Source organism: Ascaphus truei, chromosome 4, assembly GCF_040206685.1.
Source record: "Ascaphus truei isolate aAscTru1 chromosome 4, aAscTru1.hap1, whole genome shotgun sequence".
In the NCBI taxonomy this organism is placed as follows: domain Eukaryota; kingdom Metazoa; phylum Chordata; class Amphibia; order Anura; family Ascaphidae; genus Ascaphus; species Ascaphus truei.
This window is the reverse complement of record NC_134486.1, coordinates 238,045,359-238,067,149: the sequence shown is the minus strand read 5'-3', so window position 1 is coordinate 238,067,149 and position 21,791 is coordinate 238,045,359. Positions and strand designations below refer to the sequence as shown.

The window sequence follows — 21,791 nt, the reverse complement described above, 5'->3', positions numbered from 1 at the left end:
TCAAAGAAACAAAAGGCTAATTTGGCATGATCTATCTTTCACAAATCCATGCTGACTATTACAAATAATTTTGTTTTCCGTGAGGTATTCCTGACTATCCCATACTAAATCTTCAAGTAGCTTCCCCACTATTGATGTCAGGTTTACAGGTCTAATTTTAAATATAAGCACCACGTCTGTTTTACACCAATCTTGTGGTACTGAGCCAGTGGAAATGGAATTCTTGAATATTAAATACAATGGTTTGGTTATTACTGAACTTCGCTCCTTAAGAACCCTTGGGTGCATGCCATCGGCACCAGATGCTTCATTTTCCTTAATTTTATCAAGCTGACTTTGCCCTTCTTCCTCAGTTAACCAATTCTTTGTTATTAATGAGGTTGTAGTTTTCTCCTTTGCAATATGTTTGAAATTAATTCCTCCTTGGTAAATAGAGGCAAATAATGTCTTTAGTGCCTGCCTTTTCCTTATCTCCAATAGTTTGCATACCCTTCTCACACTGAAAGGGTCCTATATTCTTTCCTAATCTTTTTGTTATGAATGCACTTGAATTTGAGGGTTACATAGTAGACTAGGTTGAATAAAAGACAAGTCTGGGTTGATCTTGCTTTCTATTGGAATCCTTTTTTTCGTTTATTTTTTGTTCATTTAATTGCCATTTAGCAAATTTTGTTACATTCCTCAGAATTCTGATATGATGCCTCCCATCCCTTCTGATTAAGAATCTAAATGCCTCTTCCTTTCCGTTTCTTCCCCTATCTACTCTCCAGTGGTTTAGACTGGTTTCTTATATATTACGCATGGGTATATTTTCAAGTCATAAAATAAAGTTAGTAAAAACAGCTCTGGAAAAGGATCGCTTCAGGAGACTAGTTATGAAAAATTACAAAATACATTTTTTTCAATGTTTCATAGATCTATTTTTTTAACCAACTTTATTTCATTACTTAGTACGGTCAATAGCTGGGAGAGGCCACGAGAATGTTGGAGGCGCATATAAGATCCTGGACTCGGGTGACTTCTAATTCTTCAAGGTCACGGCTACAGTGAGTAGAAGACCCCATTCATTTTGTAGATTTTCCTACTCCCTATGACCGACATGGAAATATATGAATGGAGAGAGAATATTGATCAAAAAGGAGAAGCAGGAACCTGTAACACCACAGGAATACACCAAGTATACTTCTCAAACAAGGATTTAAAAGACTGCCCATTTATCTTCCACATTTCTGCCCGTAAAAAGGTCATCCCAATAAATTCCTTGTAGATTATTCCTTAGTTGATTAAAATCTACTGTCCTAAAAATGTAGTCTTTGTTGAACCCGAATAATATGGTTTTTGATCATTTCAAATGAAACCATGTTATGACCGGTGTTTCCCGGCTTGATTTGTTATTACTTCTATATAATTTTTATTTTTAACTCCACTTTTAATTTCTATCCACAAGGTCTTTAGATTGTAATCAATCCCATCACAAACCTTATTCCTTACAAAAGGTTTTAAATCCCGGTTTAATATACAAACATACTCCACCACCTCTATCTGCTTGATTCTCTCCTCTCCACCGCCCTCCCCCCCTTATTTTTAGATGTAAAGCACGCAACAATGTATAATTTGACATTCTTACCTAAGCTGGCAATTGTTTGATGCTCCGGTTATAAATCTGTACAAATCCTGATTGTGTGCTTAACAAAATGCCCGCATTCTAACTTTGTGCTGTAGTCTAAAATGCTGCAGCTGATATGCAACATTATATTACCAAGTATAACACATTGTTACAGCTTTCAGCGTAATAAACAGTCTGCTTTTTGGAAGACAGCAACAGATCTATTTGTGATACTTTGTTCCCAAAGGTTACAAAGGCCAGACCTCAAAAAGGTGTGTGAGAGCCCGTTACAAAATAGGAAGTGTATATGACTTTCTAAATGGTTGCTGTAGAAAAACAGCATGTTTAAAAAAAAAATTCTTATACGAGATTAAAAAAAAAAAAAAAAAGTACAGTATTTTCCCCGTTTTCCTGCTTTAACTGCCCTGTCAGGAGTTTAATCCCACCATGTTGTTTCGGTAATGCCTATCATGTTTATCCCGTCGAGCTAAAAATATAAGGCTATTTGCATTAGCACTTCAAGTTTTAAACATCTGTGCTATTGGTTTCGTTATGCTCCTGCCCTTCTACTCCCATTGCATTTAGTATTTAGAAGTTTACTAGTATTATCCGTATTTAATATGGGTGCCTCCCTGTTTCACAAACTCACCTTTTCCCCCAACTCTAACTCCATGGCCTCCTGCTATTTCCCCATTCCCATCTATTCTGTCTAGTCTAATGTCGCTTGCTTGTATAAAATCTCCTCCAACCTTTTTAACATCCTGACACCTAGAACAGAAGAGCCCTATTCGTTGAGGTGCAATCCATCCCTTCTATAAATATAGTACCTCACAGAGGACACCCAGTGCTCTAAAAAAACCAAACCCCTCCTTTCTACACCACTTTTTTTGCCATGCATTAATCTCTCTAAGCTTCAACTGCCTCCCCTGGAGTAGCACATGATACTGATATTTCTGATAATGCTACTTTGGAAGTCCTTGCCTTAAGCTTGAGGTCTAGATCTTTGAAATATTTTTTAGGAGCCACAATCTTTCTTTAACTTTGTAATTGGTGCCAACATGTACCAAGACTGCCAGGTCAGTCCCAACCCCTTCCAACAATCTGTCTACACGACCTGCAGTGTGCCGAACCCGGGCACCCAGGAGACAAACTGTTTGGTTAATGTGGTTATGGCAACAGATTACCCTCTCTTCCCACCTAATAACAGAGTCACCTACTGGCCTGCCTCTTCCCTCGGTCTCCCCTTCTGTTACCCAACTAGGACCTCTTTCCTGATCCTCACCTCCACCACTAGTCCCAGCCAGGGCCTGCTCAGCAATAAACTCATTTCAAAATTGTCTATGTCCCTCAATGTTGCAAGTTGCCTCTTCAGATCAGCAATCTGAGGCTCCAAAGAGACCATCTGCTCACACTTCCCACAGTGGTATGCTCCAAGTGCACATACATGTGGCAAGATGTGCATTGAGTGGCATTCTCAATCCTGCTCATTGTTGCAATTAGAGTATTAAGTGCTAACAATTTACTGTACTTCTGTACACTTAACTATTTCTGGTTATAAATGCCATACAAGCTAAACCGCATTCAGTCAGAAAGCTCAGTGCTTGGAGGCTCAATAATTCCCTACAACCTCCAATTTAAAGCACAAACACCAATGTGGTGCATTAGGTAAGCAATTAACCAACACACACCCACGTTTTCCCCCTCTCCTCCCCCCCCCCCAACATACTACAGCTCTCACGCAGTTCCTGGCTGGTGCCTCCTATCCTGTCCCCTTTCTGAGCGTGGCTCTCACTCACTGTATGGCAAGCAAAAGTGGATTTGCTAGAATTGAAAACTTGGCAAGGGGCCAAAAAATTTGGCTTTTTACTGAATGTCTATTGCTTAGCAATTAACCAATCCTCTTTCAGAATTGAAAGGATTATCGCGGTGTTAGCCTGTAATAGATCATACGTCATTTAAAAAAAAAAAATATTTGTCACTTTACCTTTTTTAATGATTTTTAATATATTATGCTTCTTCTGGTTGCTATTGTAACCATTTCAGAAACCACAACGTCCTCTTGCGTGCTCTGGGAAGCAGGATCTTCCCCAATCGATCACGGGAGAATGGACTAACCAGCAGCTTAGATAATTGCCGTCATAAAATATAAGAGGCTGCTGCATTTATTTAAAGGAAGATTGAGCAAGAGGAAATACTGCTTTAATAATCCAAATAGCCATTTAACTTTCTTATTATCCGACTTTGTTGTGCTTATTGTATGATAATTCCCTGTACTGTATTGTCTTTGTAAAGCGCTGAGTACACTGTGGTCAGTACATAAAGATATACATACATAGTTGGGGAGGAACAGACATTAACACATTCCTTGGAGTGCTACTTACATTCAGCGTCCGTAACGGATGACTCCGATGCTTGGTCACCAATCTCAGATTGTGATCCCTCTGTGTCTGATGTTTCCAAGACTCTTTATAAAAATGAAAACAAATACATTTACTCACCAAGGTACATACAGATTTATTTACTTTTTAAAGCCCAATAACAGTTTTAAAATGTACAAACGAAAATCACCCTTGCCGAGGGGGGAAGGATGGATCAGCAGGCACAACTGTGCAGGAAAGAGTTGCAAACGGCTGGACTGGGCTGAAAAATGCTCTAATTAAACATGGATTTAAAAACCAAGAGGAGGGGAACAGACCCCTGCACCTCTAACGCGTTAGAGGTGCAGGGGTCTGTTCCCCTCCTCTTGGTTTTTAAATCCATGTTTAAATAAAGCATTTTTCAGCACAGTCCAGCCGTTTGCAACTCTTTCCTGCACAGTTGTGCCTGCTGATCCATCCTTCCCCCCTCGGCAAGGGTGATTTTCGTTTGTATCTACACACAGCAAGGAGCACACAGATCCGGATGAGAAAATGGACTTATGTGAGTACACCACGTTTACTATTTGAAAGTGGGAGCTTCCCCAGGTTCACTGGATCATATAGTTGCTGGATTTATATATAAGGGGTCTGGGTGGGTCCTAGGACTTCCCCCAGACATCCCTTTTTTTCCTTGCCAGATCGTGTTCCAACTAGGGGTTAATTCATATAGCTCCACACAGCATTTCTAAACAAGTGATCCGGATGCAGTATTCATTTTCATAAGTGGGTCATATGCTTTGTAGCACTAGTAATTGAGGGACTCTACCTCAATATTCCTCTGTTAAAATGTACTAACATGAGGCCATAAAAAATGCAGCATGCTGAAACAAAGTGTGTGAAAAGTACATTTTTTGTGTTAGTAACGTCAACATTTACATTATTACCTTTCATCAGCTGGCTCTAATTCAGTATCTTGCACGGCGGTCGATTGATCAAGTACTTTAGGCCCATTCTCAGGAAGTGAAAGATATTCAATCTCTGCTTCTTCTCCAAAAACTAGTAAACAGAAGTTGACAATAGTCATTATAAACCGCCCTGGATAAAACAGAATCTGAACAAAGGGTCAGGAGTACAGGCAAAAGCATGGCATACCTTTACATAGGCCCCATATAGCCGGTTCAATTTTATTTTTGAGACATTTTTTACTTTTCGTGTTGCTCAAAAACCAGCTTATGAAATTCCTTCAATTCAATAGTTTTCTATTTTGGAGAAAACCCAGTAATTGTTTTACGGGAACACTTGGGCCTTAACGCTAAAACGTTGGATCGGACATTATTATATTTTCAGTTATTAGTCAGCAATTAGTCCGTGACAAAAGTATTTATTGGATAGTTTGATATATTTTGTTGGGTATGAATTTGCAAACCCTTAAATGATGAAACAGTTGTCAAAAATTGTAGGAGTGTGAACAATACACTTTTAGAGCAATCATTCAGCTGTAAATATCTTAAAAACTGAAACACCGGGCCAACCGAACATCCTACGGCTTGGATCCAATCTTGGATGTTAGGAAGGTCATAGAAAACAAATAAAATAAGCGTTCTCTAGGTAAAACACAAAATTGAAAAGGTGTCGAAACATTGTCCTGTTTATAAAATAATTTTAAAATTGCAAACTGTGCGCATAGGCTGCTTTACATAAACCATTAACATTTCCAAGAAGCACTGCACGATAAGGCCTCGGGCATGGGGCCTCGGGCCGCGCTGATCAGCGCTTCTGCTCTGCCTCGCCTGCTCAAACTGGAGCTTTTTTGTGCCCTGGCAGGCGAGGCAGTGAGCACGCTTTGGGGGCGGTGCATAGACGGGGCAGAGGCAGGCCGGAGGCGGGGCTAGTCCCTCGCTCCCATTGGATGTGAGCGGTCACGTGACCGCTCCTCCTCTTCCCTGAGCGGCAAATTTTAAAATTTGCCTGTCTCTCCAAAATACTGCTAAAGCCGCGCTGATGACAGGTGCAGGGGGCTCACGGCTCAGCACGGCTCACCCTACTATGTCCCAGGCCTAAGAGTGTAGCATTCCTACTTGAAGCACATCATATGCTCAATCAGGTAACAAATGTATGGACATGGAGCAAAGGAAAAAAATTAATAGAAATAGACATGCCTTTCAGCTCTTCTGATTCCAGCATCTCTGTTGGTTGCATCTCTGCAATCTGTTCAGTAACTATTGCTTCTTGTATCTCCTTATCCACAGGTTCTTCGGTATTAAGATGCAGCGGTTTGTTGGTTAAAGTGATTACATCCTCTTCAAAGTCATCTGGTGCCGGAGCATCATGATACTCCAGGGTAGTCTGGTCTGACTTTGCGGACACGTTACTAGTCTCTCTGCAGATGTCCATTTTGATTGGGCCCCTGCCCTGGATTCCAGATGAGGATTCATCCATTTGCTCGTGGTCTTTGGCAGGGCTGTTCAGCGAGAATGAGGTAATTTTAACTCTGCTACCTGACCACGGTGTGTCTGGAGTCGATTTTAGTACAGGAGACTCCACAAGCACATCTCTATCAGCTGCTAAGACCTATTACAAGGAAGAGGAAAGAGGAGTGAGAATTAAAATGCACAAGAAATCGTAACAGTCAAAAGTACTTTGTAAAATCAGTCACATATTTTTGCCAACCGTTTAACATTTAAGACAGCAGAATTAGACACATTTTCATCATGTTACCTGTGCCACACACGTGTTGGGATATAGATATGTGTGTGTACGTGTATGTATGCATGAATGTATGTGCGCGCGTGTGTAAATGGGGATATGTATCCATCAACCGACTGAAAATGATTTTCGTTTTGGGGGGGAAACTGCTTTTGCAGACCCCGGAGAACCATTTCATGCAACTTACCCTCTTTGCCCATTTGTTACTCATCTCCTCCATGAAAGAGATTTTGGTTTCCTTAGACCGCAAAGGAGGAGTAATAGATCTTCCCGGTGATGCAGAAGGAGAAGCCATTGGAGTGCTGCGAACACTGGATCTCAGAATAGACTGAGGCGTGAAACCAGTAAATCCAGAAGACGTAGTGCTTGCAGCCAAGGCCTTTGCCCTCTGTGAAGTCAATTATATACAAACAATTAGTAAGAGTAAAACATTTTATAATACATACGGCGAGATTCACAAAGCGCCGATGTGGGGTATAGTACCACGATCCGGCAATAGTCGTCATTGACTTGAATGGCAAATAACGCTGGATCAGGGTGGAATACTCCACATCGGCGCTATGTGAACCCCTCACTTAGAAGGGAGCTAAATTGCTTCAGATGGCAATTCTCGTTTACAGATATGTGGAACATTCTCCCTTCCTACAAAAATACATACCTACTACAAGATAAGCTCTGAAACATTACACTACCATGTCCACCTTTTTTCATTCTACTTAATAAGCAATGAACGAGAAAAGAAAGAACTCAGTTTAAAGTAGCACTCTATTATCTGTAGTAGGATAGTGTGGTTGATTTAAAAATATCTTTATTGAATTAAATGTTAAAATATTGGTGCATGGAGTGGAATAAAAAGATCAATGGACACTGTCTGATGACTCAGAGTGTTTCACATATAGTGATGACAACTTGTGTCTAATAGCTGGAACAGTGCCAGCTGTAGCAGGTCGCTACCATTGATTAGACCGCTGCTAGCAGTCTAGAGATGACAGTGTCAGATGTGCTAATAGATGAGTAGTTGCATTCCCCCAGGCCAAAAGAGGAACGTAGTGTACACAGAGGCGGATTAGTTTCAATTGCTATTTGATATAGCCTAGATCAGCAGAGTATGCTTCATAGTAGGAGGGTGATGGTCTGTGACTTTGTTGGAAGACTCTGCTAATTGGCAAGTCGGCTGTAACTGTTCTACCTAACCCCTGTTAGGAGTGTACAGCTTTGTCTTTCTTATAGTGGATCCTTGTATTAAACCCCCCATGCTGACAGTTGCTGTGAGCAGTAGACTCAGAGTTCCACTGATGCTGGGGTGAGTCAGCTGCAGGTATTTTGCCTAGCCCCTGTAAGGAGTGTGCAGCTCTGTCTTGCTTACAGTGGACCCTTGTATTCCACCCCCATGCAAACAGTTACTGTGGAGAGTAAATTCAGAGTTCCACAGATGCTGGGGTAAATATCCCTGCTGGCTAATTGTCAGCTGGAAGCATGAACCTTTGTGTGCACAGAGTACTTTCCTGGATAGTATGCCTGTAATCAGATTAAGTAGATGGCGTTCTGAACCATTCACCTCAATAATCGCAGCCTTGTAACTAAGTGTAGTCTACCCCCTAAGAAGCAACCTGACACTGTCCATAAGTTAAAAGAGCCCTGGTCGACGATCGTTTCACGTCTGCTGCTTTTTCAAGCCCAGAAGTCTGCGATTACAAGGCTGCGATTATTGAGGTGAATGGTTCAGAACGCCATCTACTTAATCTGATTACAGGCATACTATCCAGGAAAGTACTCTGTGCACACAAAGGTTCATGCTTCCAGCTGACAATTAGCCAGCAGGGATATTTACCCCAGCATCTGTGGAACTCTGAATTTACTCTCCACAGTAACTGTTTGCATGGGGGGTTGAATACAAGGGTCCACTATAAGAAAGACAAAGCTGTACACTCCTAACAGGGGTTAGGTAGAACAGTTACAGCCGACTTGCCAATTAGCAGAGTCTTCCAACAAAGTCACAGACCATCACCCTCCTAACTATGCAGCATACTCTGCTGATCTAGGCTATATCAAATAGCAATTGAAACTAATCCGTCTCTGTGTACACTACGTTCCTCTTTTGGCCTGGGGGAATGCAACTACTCATCTATTAGCACGTCTGACACTGTCCTCTCTAGACTGCTAACAGCGGTCTAATCAATGGTAGCGACCTGCTACAGCTGGCAATGTTCCAGCTATTAGACACAAGTTGTCATCACTATATGTGAAACACTCTGAGTCATCAGACAGTGTGTCCATTGATCTTTTTATTCCACTCCATGCACCAATATTTTAACATTTAATTCAATAAAGATATTTTTAAATCAACCACACTATCCTACTACAGATAATAGAGTGCTACTTTAAACTGAGTTCTTTCTCTTCTGGTTCATTAATCAATACATTCTCAGTCTAGCACCTTATCTACCCTATACTTTAATTCAGCTTGAGCAGAGGTTCCTTTACCTTTCCTACCCCTCCCCCTCCTTTCCCACGGTATATACTTAATAAGCATGCAGGACTGTACAGATGTAGCAAGACTTACTGTCCCCACGCCACGGACGAACAACCTGCGCTGTGGACAGTGTGTCACAACCGCGCTGCAGGGAGTCCATGCTTCTGAATGGGAACCAATGGGAGCAGCCCCCCCAAGAGCGTTAATCCTCCGGTGGTACCAAGTCTTGCTACATCTGTAGCTTTCTTGCTACTGGGAGCTGCTAATTCAGGTTAATTCAGCAGCAAAGTCATGGCACAGTTCTTTTACTGTAGTGTTATGAATACTTGCTCTGACAATGAGGGGCGTCTCCAATAGGCTGAATTCTGCTGCCTTTACAATGCTTCTCAATTGAGCAGTCTTCCTCAAACTTGACCGCACCGGACTAGAAGTCGTCCACACAGCAGACGTTTTACGTGGCGTTTGGCAATTGGTCTCAGAGCTTGAATGTGCCTGAGGGGAAGGCTCAACCAAAACAGAATGAACCACAGAGTCCAGTAACCTGCAACATAAATGCAACACAGTCAATTAAAAAAAGGTTCATACAACCAAGAATGTGAAAATATTTGGCAATGCATATAATAATGTAAAGGCTGCCTCTGAAGTTAACCAGAAAAATAAACTAGCAGAAATCACTCACCGTCTTGCAAGATTTAAAAATTGAGTTAAATACTTTGTCAGTTTGATCAGGTGGCGGGGGAAGGGTGGAGGAAATAATTAATTATCACTCCTTTTAATTCGGCAAAATGAAGCATAAATGGAAAAAATGTCTGGCTAGACCAGCATATCCTACAAAAATGGTGCCACTGCCAAGTCTGCAATAGTCACCCATACAGTATCATTGTGGGAAAACTATACACGTAAACATTATTTTAATAGCAACAATCTTTCTTTCTAGCTTAAACATAACGCTATTAAAAATCTTCATGGTTAAACGAAAATAAGCAAATATAAAAAAAGTTTTCTGTGGATACAGACCCATTTACACAAACTTAAAAAATACTAACCTGGATACCGTCCTTGATTTGGTGATAGGCGTACCAACAAAAGCATCAGATATGTCCAAATCTTGACGTGGGGTTGTTATTGGAGATGGTTCCTCAATTACAAAGCTACAATAATAATAAAAGCATTCTAAACATGTATATAAAAAAACAAAAAAAAGTTTATCCATCTAAAAGTGGTCCTTTCCCATGTAACAATATATTTTTTGCATTTAGCACTCAAATGTGAAGTGCTGCAGATATACATTTTCAAATACGAGACCGCTTCAAATCGGATGATATTTAAAGCAGCAATCCACCATATTTAAAACAGGGGTCCCAGGGAGCTAATCCGCGAGACCCCCATCATTAGCCACGCTTGTCCACAGGTCAAGAATACTTGCTAGATGGATACAAAATGGAAGATGACGTGATATAGTGACAGGTCATACATTTAGCCTGGTCAAAACGAGCACATAAAAAACATTACAAATATATCTGGAAACTTGGAACCCCCAAAGTAGAGGGCAACAGATGGACCCCTCTGTTCAAATAAACTTTTTTTTATGTTTCGATGAGGATTGCCGCCTTAACTTTGAGTGATGTGATCGGGCGAACCTCCAGGACTTGTGATTGCTCATGGGAGCGATTGGATGTTGCGACCAAGGCCCGGTTGCCAGAATCAAAAGTGCCCATGACATACCTGGTACGTCATAAGCAGCTCTGGTGTGCCAGGGACCATGCAGTACCAGGTTCGTCATTAGGGCACGGTAATGGTTAAGGCTCGCAGAGCAGACCAAGCTTCTAAGAAATCAGATTTTTAATCCAAATAACTTAGTGCCACTCAAAGTATTGCTACCATATATGGCATAGAGAAAGTGACCCCATGAACGCTTTGCCAAGGGTCACTCGCTGTAATAAGTCAGAATGTGCGTACACACACACACACACACACACACACACACACACACACACACACCTCAATGCAAAAGTAAACAATAGAACTCAGTGTCACTCACTGTTGTGATTAGACTTGGGCAATATACGGATGTGTCAGTAGACAGTTTTAATTTTCAAGGTATTTATATATCAGTAAGCCATGGCAGTCAGACTTCATTGGAAAAGCTATTGACAGAAGGGAGAGCTGCCAAAGTAAAAGGGAGAATGGCACCTTTCCACACCACCGGCCAGCCAGGCATAGTTGCATCTAGAACCCCCTCCCCCCCACCCCCCACTCCTTTGAGATTCTCTCGTAGATTTGTTGTCCTGTATTTGCCCCTCCATCATCCATTTCTTCCCCACTTGTACCTATTTTAAGAGGTTGTTTAAAAACACATTTCACTTGTAATAAATGTTAAAGCTAAATACATTCCCAATTAGTTACTGTACATTTATTATGACTAAAGGTTTTCAGAATAAATAGAGCAGTTCATGACATCTTCCATATCGTCACCACAGCGCAATTCTTAACTTAATAGTGGGAAATAGTTTGTTATTGCCTAATTCTAGTTATGCCCACAAATTTTATTAAATCATTTAAAAAAAGTATTAGACATTCACAGATTGCAAGTTTATAAATCGCCATTAGCAAAACATATGAAAATAAATGTGACCGATAAATCCGCAAGGAGCTGTATATTTTTGGTTTTTTAAATCAAGTATAAATTACTTTCCCTTGGAAACTTAGGCTGTACTTCAGAAAGATGCACTTCTGGGAGGCGTGATCAGAATTATTACTACAGATTAGTCTATTGAAGGTGCAGGATTTAACAAATTATCCATTTTCTTTTTAATTATATTTGAAAGGTTGACAATTTGCCTTGCTTTGCATTTAGAACATGTGTCTGAATGGGCAGATGACTGTCAATTTTGTTTGCTCCATTCCAATGATACAGTATAAAAAGCACTGAATAAATCAGATTGTATGTAGCCATTTGAAAGACAGGGGGCAAAAAAGATCAATAAGACAGATAAGAGAAGTAAGAAATGTCTGAAATTTACGTTAATGTTCACTAAAACACCGGCAGGATACATTTTGAAAAAATATTTAGGAGTCATTCTCATCTCTGCAAAATAAATTACAGAGTTTATCTATTAAACAAAACTGCATTCGTTTTATTTATTCCTGTGCGGAACTGGACTTCTAAAGTTATATTTCCACATTAGAGGTACAGTACCACAATTACAATATACAATACATTCCATAAACTATGTAACTTTGCTTACCTTTTATAAGGAGAAAATTCTCTATTTTCGTTCGCCACAGACACTTCTTTTATTTTAGACAGCACATTACTTATAAAACTTGCTTTGGTTATTACACTTCCGGGAGCAGCTTGCTTTGCCACGGTAGATAAAGGCTTGGGTCTCGCAACTAAAAATAAAATAGCGTGAGACTTCTCAAATTGTGGAAACCAGGATCAGAAGATTTAAATGGGGGCAAGTGAGGGGGCAAAAAGAATGTATAAATACCTTCTCTCCACACAAGTGATGACAAAGAGTACGGTTTGGCTCGCTCATTTGCTAGAGTTCGCTGCACTCTTGGTAGTATCTTTCCATATTGATCCAATATGGAATTTCTTGCAACTGCTCGCTCACGCAGACGGCGATCACAGTCATTCTACTCGGAGAGAAAACGTTATGCATTATGTCCTGGGTCTTTATCATATAAGAAAACATGATTTCCAAGTCATTGCAAAAGGATGTAAAAAGGTGCAATTGACCAAGTATGGCAGAGCTACAATAGAGTGGAAGAACTAATTTGTGCAAGAGCTTCTATACCAATTTAAAAAACATGCTAAATAATCAATATATATGTTTATAAATGGGCAAATGTGGGACTGAACACCTTCATTTACAAGGTCCGAAGTAGTGTGATCAGCTGAAAAGACACTTTAATAGGCACAGTGTCAATCCATGTTATTAGGAGTTATACACCAAAGTAACGAGCGAATCTTCCCTTTTCCCTTTTATGTCTACCCAGCTTAAAAAAACTATAAAAAATACACAAGCCGTTACACATGTTAAAGTGGTTGTTTCAGCAAGTTTTCGTCAGAGAAGATGTGGCCTAAATTATTTTTCTGCAAATACTAAAAGTACTTCCCTTTCATTTCTCTCAAAATCGGTTTTGGTTTGAACTACGCCCGTAAGCATATCACATACCAAGTACAAAATCAAGCAAAGAACAAAATCAAGCACATTGACATTCAAAGGCATCCTACTTTGACAAAACTGAACTGTATTTGTATAGGGAACTGATGCTTTTGGCTTTAAGATGCACGTTAAAAAAAAAAGTATATGCACACAAAACTTACCATGTGATTTGTTTTTAGTGACTGATTAAGTTGCAATGCCGGGATGTAATTCGCTCGCTGTAAGTGGTGCACCAAAAGCAACTCCTGATTTTGCACACCGCCACTAGTCTGCAAAAACCGGTGCAAATATTCCTAGGATTTAAATTAAGAACAATTTGAATAGTTCCAGAGAATTTAACCAATAAACGTGAAGCAGTTTGTTTTTTTTTTAAAATGCCTTACTTGCTCAATATTTGTAAAATTAAACTTTAGCAAATCCTCCATAAGCCCCAGTTCTTGACATGCTTCGTACATGTGTTTTAGCAGCTCCTCTACATTCAGCGGGCTGGCGTGGAGCCTCTGCACATTCCAAGCCTCCACTATATATCTGCAACAATGAGATATTTTAGAACAGCCATTATTCTTTTCCAGGGGCATTCAAAATTAAGGATCTCACGTCATTTTCCATCTTCTCTGCAGCAAGCAGATTTGTTACTAATCCTTTCATCTACAGCCTATATGCATTTAATTAATGAACCACAACCTGTCTGGCATTTAATAACTACAGTACCATCCCATCCTGTTTGTAGCGCTCCTTGTGATGTGTCTCTTTTATAACCTTAAAATGTTTTTTTTTTCTTTTCTTTCCCCCCCTTTTTGGAAATGTGAAGTGCTTCGAGTCCTGGACTTTAATTGATGAGGTCGGTGCTAAAAATGAGCCTGGTGCAAGTGAATGTATTCCCTAAAACTACGACAAACAGACACGGATTAAACAGCACTGTCCTCTATTGTACACAGCTATATACATATTTTGCAATATCAACGGCAAATAAATTGTGGAAAAAGAACTTAAGAAAAAACATTAGTTGTATCAGAGGTTCCCAACTCCAGTTCCCAAGGACTACTAACAGTGCAGGTTTTAAAGCTGCAGTTCAGTCTTTTTTTTTTTTACATTTATTTTTTTGCTTCAATAGTTTCATGTGTGCAATCTCTAATTAGCTAAAGAACTGTATAGCTGCAGGTCAATTCGCTTTCCATGTATTGATAGGTCGAAATTTGGTGACATATATGGGATTTGTTTATAATCTGCTTGTCTGTCAGTGGAAGCTCATGAATATTCATGAGCACTACTGCACTGACATGTGCTAGAGGGAGGGCAGGGCTGACAAAGGGGTGTGCCAGGGCTTGTGACAGGACATGAAAGGGCAGTGCCTTAGCAAATGGCTGTTAAAATAGAATACAAGAAAATTGGTCTTTCAAAGTTGTTTTTTTAAAAACAGAAAATGCTAAAAGTATTTTTTCTTACTACAGAACTGATTTATTAAAAAAAACACACATGCAGGATATTGACTGAACTGCAGCTTTAAGCATACCCCCCTGCTTGAGCACAGGTGGTTAAGTCAAAATGATTGGGTCACCTGTGCTGAGAGGATAGGCTTTGAAGATTGGAGTTGGGAATCTCTTCCTTCTGTAGTTATCAAAATGACATCAGAATATTGATATCTTGCAATCTGTGCACATTGATAAGTCTGATATTGCAAGTCTACAGTTACAATCTGTGCTCTGTGGCTGAAGCAATAGAGAAGTACCGTATTGGCCCGAATATAGTACGACTTCGCACATAATACGACGCCTACAGTTTTGAAGGTGTTCTACATGAAAAATAAAAAAGGTGTTAGACTACGCATATAATACGAGTACAGTTTTTGGAAGGACATTTTTAGGAAAAAAAACAGCATTATATTCAGGTCAATACGGCAAATCAAATAAAAGCACATCAGTTCCCACAATATATTAAAGCAGCAGTTCAACCAATATCCTACGTGTGTTTTTAATTAATCAGTTCTGTACTATGAGAAAATACTTGTAGCAAAAAAATTTAAATGTTTTAAAGACCGTTGTAATGTTTCTAATGTAGGAAGCATTTACAAAGTGACAGCCCCTTTCCCCTTCTGATAGGCTCTGGCTCTTGAGCCCCGCCCTCTCTCTAGCAGTGCACCAATTGTATCTAGTAACTGCCCAGTCAATCAAATTCCAGGACTACATTGCCCACAATGCTGTGCAAGAACTGAATTAAATAGCCCGGAGCAAACATTCGATTACAGGAGAACGGATCGATCTGCAGCTTAGCTAATCACTTGTCAGTGTGCAGATTGTATTGATGCACATATTGAATGGGAAGTATATATATATATATTTTCTTTTTTAAATGGCAGCTTGAACTGCAGCTTTAAGCCAAAAGGTTGGTTACACTGAACAGTGAATTAATGAAATGACTGGGTAAAAAACACTGATTACCTCCAACTAAAACACACTACAACCATGTAAAAGAAACCGATTTTTTTTTTTTTTTTAAATGTTTATCGGGTTTCTGTTTTACTTGTTGAGTTAATATGTTAGGGGCTGCATTGCATCTGGAAGATCTTCACATCACAACTGGTAGCCCTATGACAAAACGCACCTGGATTACAGTATATAGGAGTTTCTCAGCCCCCTGATTAACCACAGCCATGTTTTAGGCATCATTAAGCAAAGCACGTTCACACAAGTGCATGCATGCTTGATCATTTTATTGTTAAAACAGAAAGAGCTCTGTGGCAAAGAAAAAAAAGTATGATTATGGATATGAGGTTTAAAATGGGATTCAGTGATGTTATGCTATTTTACCAGTAATAAACAGTCTTACCTGTTGGTCAGTAGCACAGTCATATGCAGTTTGACCTCTTTGCTGGTTGCCATTGGAGGCTTCATCACCTCTATATACCGATGGGCTTGTCTGTGATCACCTTGGCACATCAAAGCTTCAATAACTTGCGTATGCTGCCATGTCATCAACCGACTTGTGGCTGGATGAAGGATACAGTCCATTGAACTCTAACAAGTGGAAACAAAATGTCGTTTGTTCTTTAAATTATGCATCCCAAAAGGTAAAAAAGGAGTCAATTAGCAATGAGCAGGACAACCCAACAATGTACTAACTATTGCCAGCAAGATTCCCATTTAACATTTGTAGGAACTGGAGTTCCAACAGTGGACTGTTCGGGCATGAGCAGCACAGACTATTCCTATCCTAATTAAATGACACCAACAAAGTAAAATATAGCCTCACTAGCTGATATACCCGGCGTTTCCCAGTATGTAAATCCATAATAGGTAGTATTATTTATAAATCGGGGAACAATAGGATTACTATTTGGTGGAAAGGTTGTATAATGATGTTGAAAAGAGACATGGAAGAAAATCTAATACGATGTTGTTTAAAAATGGTTTATTGTAAACACACCACAGTACAATGTATATTTTGGTGACATAAGTGATGTAAAAATGTGAGGTGTGTCCCCCCCGCTAGGGTATGAGGCGTCGGGTGGGTGCTCAGTACGGGTGGCGGGTGGGCAGTGAGTGATGGCTTTGGGTGGGGCTACCGCTAGGGTGTGAAGCAGCGGGTGTCTGGTGAGTGCAGGCGGCGGCTGGTCAGTGATGTCGGTGCGTAGGGGTGTGAGTGCAGCAGGTGGGTGTGAGGCGGGAGGTGAGTGGGTGCGGCGGCTGTTCAGTGATGTCGGTGCGCAGGGGCGGGAGGTGTGTGTTGAGTGCGGGCGGCGGCTGTGGGGCACAGGGGTGTGAGGCAGCGAGTGGGTGAAAGACAGGCGGGAGGCGGCGTGAGTGCGGGAGGCGAGTGGGTGAAAGGCAGAGGTGGGTGTGCGAAAGGCAAAGGCGGGTGTGCGGCGGGCGAAAGGCAGAGGCGGGAGGGCGGGCGAAAGGCAGAGGCAGGGGTGGGGGGGGAAGGCAGGGGTGGGGGGGAAGGCAGGGGTTGAGGAGGGAAGGCAGGGGTTGGGGGGGGAAGGCAGGGGTTGGGGGGGGAAGGCAGGGGTTGGGGGGGGAAGGCAGGGGGGGAAAGGCAGGGGGGGAAAGGCAGGGGCGGTGGTGGGGGGGGAAAGGCAGGGGCCGCGGGGGGGGGAAAGGCAGGGGCGGAGGTGGGGGGGGGGGGGGGGGGAGAAAAGCAGGGGCAGCAAGGCAGGGGCGGGACAAGGCAGGGGCGCCGGGCGGGGTGTCGCTGTGTGTGTGTGTCACTGTGTCACTGTGTGTGTGTGTGTGTGTCACTGTGTGTGTGTGTGTCACTGTGTGTGTGTGTGTGTGTGTGTGTGTCAGTGTCACTGTGTGTGTGTGTCAGTGTCACTGTGTGTGTGTGTGTGTGTCAGTGTCACTGTGTGTGTGTGTCACTGTGTGTGTGTGTGTGTGTCAGTGTCACAGTGTGTGTGTGTGTGTGTCAGTGTCACAGTGTGTGTGTGTGTGTCAGTGTCACAGTGTGTGTGTGTGTGTGTGTGTGTGTGTGTGTGTGTGTCAGTGTCACTGTGTGTGTGTCAGTGTCACTGTGTGTGTGTGTCAGTGTCACTGTGTGTGTGTGTCAGTGTCACTGTGTGTGTGTGTGTCAGTGTCACTGTGTGTGTGTGTGTCAGTGTCACTGTGTGTGTGTGTGTGTGTGTGTGTGTGTCACTGTGTGTGTGTGTGTGTGTGTCACTGTGTGTGTGTGTGTGTCACTGTGTGTGTGTGCGTGTGTGCGCGTCACTGTGTGTGTGTGTGTGCGTGCGTCACTGTGTGTGTGTGCGTGCGTGCGTCACGGTGTGTGTGTGTGCGTGCGTCACGGTGTGTGTGTGTGTGCGTGCGTCACTGTGTGTGTGCGTGCGTGCGTCACGGTGTGTGTGTGTGCGTGCGTCACGGTGTGTGTGTGTGCGTGCGTCACTGTGTGTGCGTGCGTCACGGTGTGCGTGCGTGTCAGTGTGCGTGTGTGCGTGCCACAGTGTGCGTGTGTGCGTGTTACAGTGTGCGTGTGTGTCACGGTGTGCGTGTCACAGTGTGCGTCGGGGGGAGGCAAAAACGGAGCTGGGGGGGGCAAAACAACGAAGCTGGGGGGGCAAAAACGAAGCTGGGGGGGGGGCAAAAACGAAGCTGGGGGGAGGGGCAAAAACGGAGCTGGGGGGAGGGGCAAAAACGGAGCTGGGGGGGAGGGGCAAAAACGGAGCTGGGGGGGGGGGCAAAAACGGAGCTGGGGGGAAGGGCAAAAACGGAGCTGGGGGGAGGGGCAAAAACGGAGCTGGGGGGAGGGGCAAAAACGGAGCTGGGGGGAGGGGCAAAAACGGAGCTGGGGGGAGGGGCAAAAACGGAGCTGGGGGGAGGGGCAAAAACGGAGCTGGGGGGAAGGGCAAAAACAGAGCTGGGGGGAAGGGCAAAAACGGAGCTGGGGGAGGGCAAATACTCACACGTCTCAGTTAAGCCTCCCCCCCCAGCAGCAGCAAGAGCCGGCAGCACCAGGGAGCATTTCATCACCTCAGGCAGCAGCAGTGTGGCCGGGGGTTGGGGACCCCTGGGTTAGAGCGCACCGACCAATGAGAGCCGTGGGAGGGCGGGCAGACCGACGGACCAATCAAATTCTCTACAGACACTCACAACCACGATTTTCAGTTTTATATATATATAGATAACAAAATATGCCACAATGGGCTGTGTTTTAAGGCATGACCTGAACCAGCAGCTTTGTGCTTTCTGGTATACATTCCTACAACCCATTGGTTCTAATGAAGCTTCCATAATGTTCAACGCAAAAAGAAAAATATATTGTTTCTTAAAAATATTATATTCAGATTTTTTTTTATATTTGTTCAGGGTACTAAGATCATGAATTTTCCACAAGCATTTACTTTGAAATTGGCAAATGTTTTGTTGCCCGATTGTTTAATTTGGCAACTTAAAAGGGTTACTAAAATGTATATGGGAAAGTTGCACTGTATAATGAAAGAAATATATATATAATTTATTTGTTTTGTTTTTTTGTTTTTCTTTACAGAATAAAATTACGATCTAATAAATCAAAAATAAAGTGCCAGGAAGGAATTTCTAACTTACAGCAAACCCACTCATCACATGAAGGTTAAATGGTGTTAATCATTTATTGGTCAGGACATTCCCCAGAATCACCTGTTAACAGACCACATTTAGGCCTAATAACTAGGACTCCTTAATGAACCATCTCAGATATTTATATACCTACCTGGTAATCATTGTGATCCAGAAGCCAAAACCCTTGAATTAATTTTACCAGACCACACGGAACACAAAAGGCTGTGGGAAAAGATTCAATTGAAGAGTCTGGTTTATCTGGGAAGGAATACATGATGTCCAACAGCAAATAAATGGTCTGGAAAACACCTGGTTAAGGTTGATGACATTTGAACGCAAAAGAATTGCTATTGCATGAAGTTTAAAAGAATGTACAGAATATTTCCAAAATTTGTTCTAAAAAAAATAAAATTGTTTAGTGCCAAGTAAGAAGTCAGCAAGCCTAAAACCTGCACTAGAACCAGAACTTAATTTGTGAATACATTTTAAACTTATTCTAGAAGTGTGTAAAGGATACAATGGCATGTTTGCTTGTTTCATCAACATTTTCTAGTAGGTACAGATCAAGAAGTGCCTGTGAAGAAAAAAAATATTCAGCCCATTAAGTATACAAGAACAAGGGTGCGGTGGATAATTTGCAGAATCAAATGAGATATCTTACATGTAAGCTAGCGGGTGGGTATTTCCCTGTACTGCCTTCATCTCTGCTAAACAGCTGCCCAATTCCATCTCCAAACTGGCTTATCATTCCATCAATCATCAAGGAGCTGGTGTTCCACTTTCCTCTGCAGAATAAAAAGGCATTAATACAATCTTTAAATATCTTTTACAAAAAAAAAAAATCTTCGAAGATGTCCAAGTGAATTACATTAGTACTTGACTGGAAAAGAAATAAACATGAACACTTCTAATATAAATTTGACATTTTATCATTGTTTCACTTCATATGAAAAATGTAATAACCCCTGCTTTTAAATGAACACCTTAATAAAACATCCAAAACTCTGCGTTCACATTTTTTCCTGACTTGGTAAATAACCAAAACGGTTCTCTATAATATCCATATACATAAACCTGGAATGAAAGTTAGAGGCAGCAATAATGTACTGCGATGCCAGTTGTGTTTCAATACAAGTTAAAAAAACAAAAACTATTTTATTGTAATAAAAATAAAACTAATTTACCTAGACAAATGTTCCAACTTCTTCCGCCGATCTGCGTAGTACTGCTGTATTAGCTGGTAATTGTAGTATGGCCTATTCAACTGCATGGTTTCATCTAAGAGAAAACAAAAATGGACAATACTAAATTAAAAATACATGCTTGCTAAAAAAAAACCTGGATTAAATAAACCTTAGCACTTGACTTACTGAAAAGGGAAAAACAGAACTTGTGGGACTAAATTGTGAATTTGTGCCTCAGGCACCAAAAAACAGATTGCAAGCTCTACGGGGCAGGGACCTGTGCCTGCAAAATGTCTCTGTAAAGCGCTACGTAAACCTAGCAGCGCTATACAAGAACATGCTACTATTACTATAATCTAAATAAACAGATCTCAAAACCTTAATTGCAATTCACAGCGAGTTGGTAAACGTACAAATCGAACAGGCCCAACGCCAGCATATCAATAGTGGCATTTTAGAATTTACCTGGGGTATCTGGTAACAAGCCAGAACGGCAAAACCAAAGGACCACCGAGGCATACTGAGTCAAGAGTCTGGTCACAGCTTGTTTATTTGTTAAATCTATTAATCCTGTCAAGATGAGAGAAACTTGCAAGTCAATTCATATATACAACATTGCATGCTCAAAAACACACAACTATTTTCCCGGAACAAAAGATTAAATTACAAAACCATGGAGTTGGACATACACACCACCCTCCAGATGTAGGCAAACCAAAAAAAGGTTTATGTCTATAAATCCAGTGGTCATGGGTCACAAACATGGAGGTTTGCATACAGCGGAAACTGGTCTGCAATATTTTGACTAGGAGCTATATCAGTAAAGCACCAACATCACTAACTACCTCCATTTTATCCCTGTGTTAGTAGTAAAATAGATGGTTAATATGGTTACAAAATCTGAACTAATACATGTAACCAATGTGCTTTCGGTGCTACGGCCCAGCAGTATTTGTTAAACCCGTTGCTGTCAGAGGTCTGCTTGCACTCGCCTGAAAGCAAAGGGGTGAATTTTTAAAAAGCTTCTATTTTTCCAAGATACCGGATTGCCTAAAATGTAACATTCTGTTCCTCAGTTTCAGACTGAGCTAAATGTTTGCCTGTGGCACGCCTCCCTCCTTTCCGATGTTTTGGTTGTGTTATCAGAGAAGGGGAAGGTGTTGGGAGAGGACAGAGACAGTGCAGCACAGGAACAGTAAGGGCATTGTGCTGTACCTTCTGTATTATATTGCTGGCCCTTCTAGTACTGAATGTGTTG

General features: G+C 41.5%; 1 protein-coding gene across 1 annotated transcript in view; it reads right to left on the bottom strand.

Annotated features, from left to right (window-relative positions):
* AHCTF1 (AT-hook containing transcription factor 1) overlaps positions 1-21,791 on the bottom strand; it is a 76,853-nt gene that overhangs the window by 18,162 nt on the left and 36,900 nt on the right. The window contains exons 16-31 of the mRNA XM_075597069.1: positions 20,999-21,103; positions 20,534-20,627; positions 20,011-20,134; positions 19,867-19,923; positions 19,501-19,647; positions 16,144-16,331; positions 13,701-13,845; positions 13,479-13,610; positions 12,637-12,784; positions 12,391-12,538; positions 10,189-10,293; positions 9,473-9,683; positions 6,857-7,057; positions 6,123-6,534; positions 4,908-5,019; positions 3,988-4,070 (exon numbers count right to left, since the gene is read on the bottom strand). Coding sequence (XP_075453184.1) covers positions 3,988-4,070; positions 4,908-5,019; positions 6,123-6,534; positions 6,857-7,057; positions 9,473-9,683; positions 10,189-10,293; positions 12,391-12,538; positions 12,637-12,784; positions 13,479-13,610; positions 13,701-13,845; positions 16,144-16,331; positions 19,501-19,647; positions 19,867-19,923; positions 20,011-20,134; positions 20,534-20,627; positions 20,999-21,103 — 2,412 coding nt within the window. The remainder of the gene's footprint in view (positions 1-3,987; positions 4,071-4,907; positions 5,020-6,122; positions 6,535-6,856; positions 7,058-9,472; positions 9,684-10,188; positions 10,294-12,390; positions 12,539-12,636; positions 12,785-13,478; positions 13,611-13,700; positions 13,846-16,143; positions 16,332-19,500; positions 19,648-19,866; positions 19,924-20,010; positions 20,135-20,533; positions 20,628-20,998; positions 21,104-21,791) is intronic.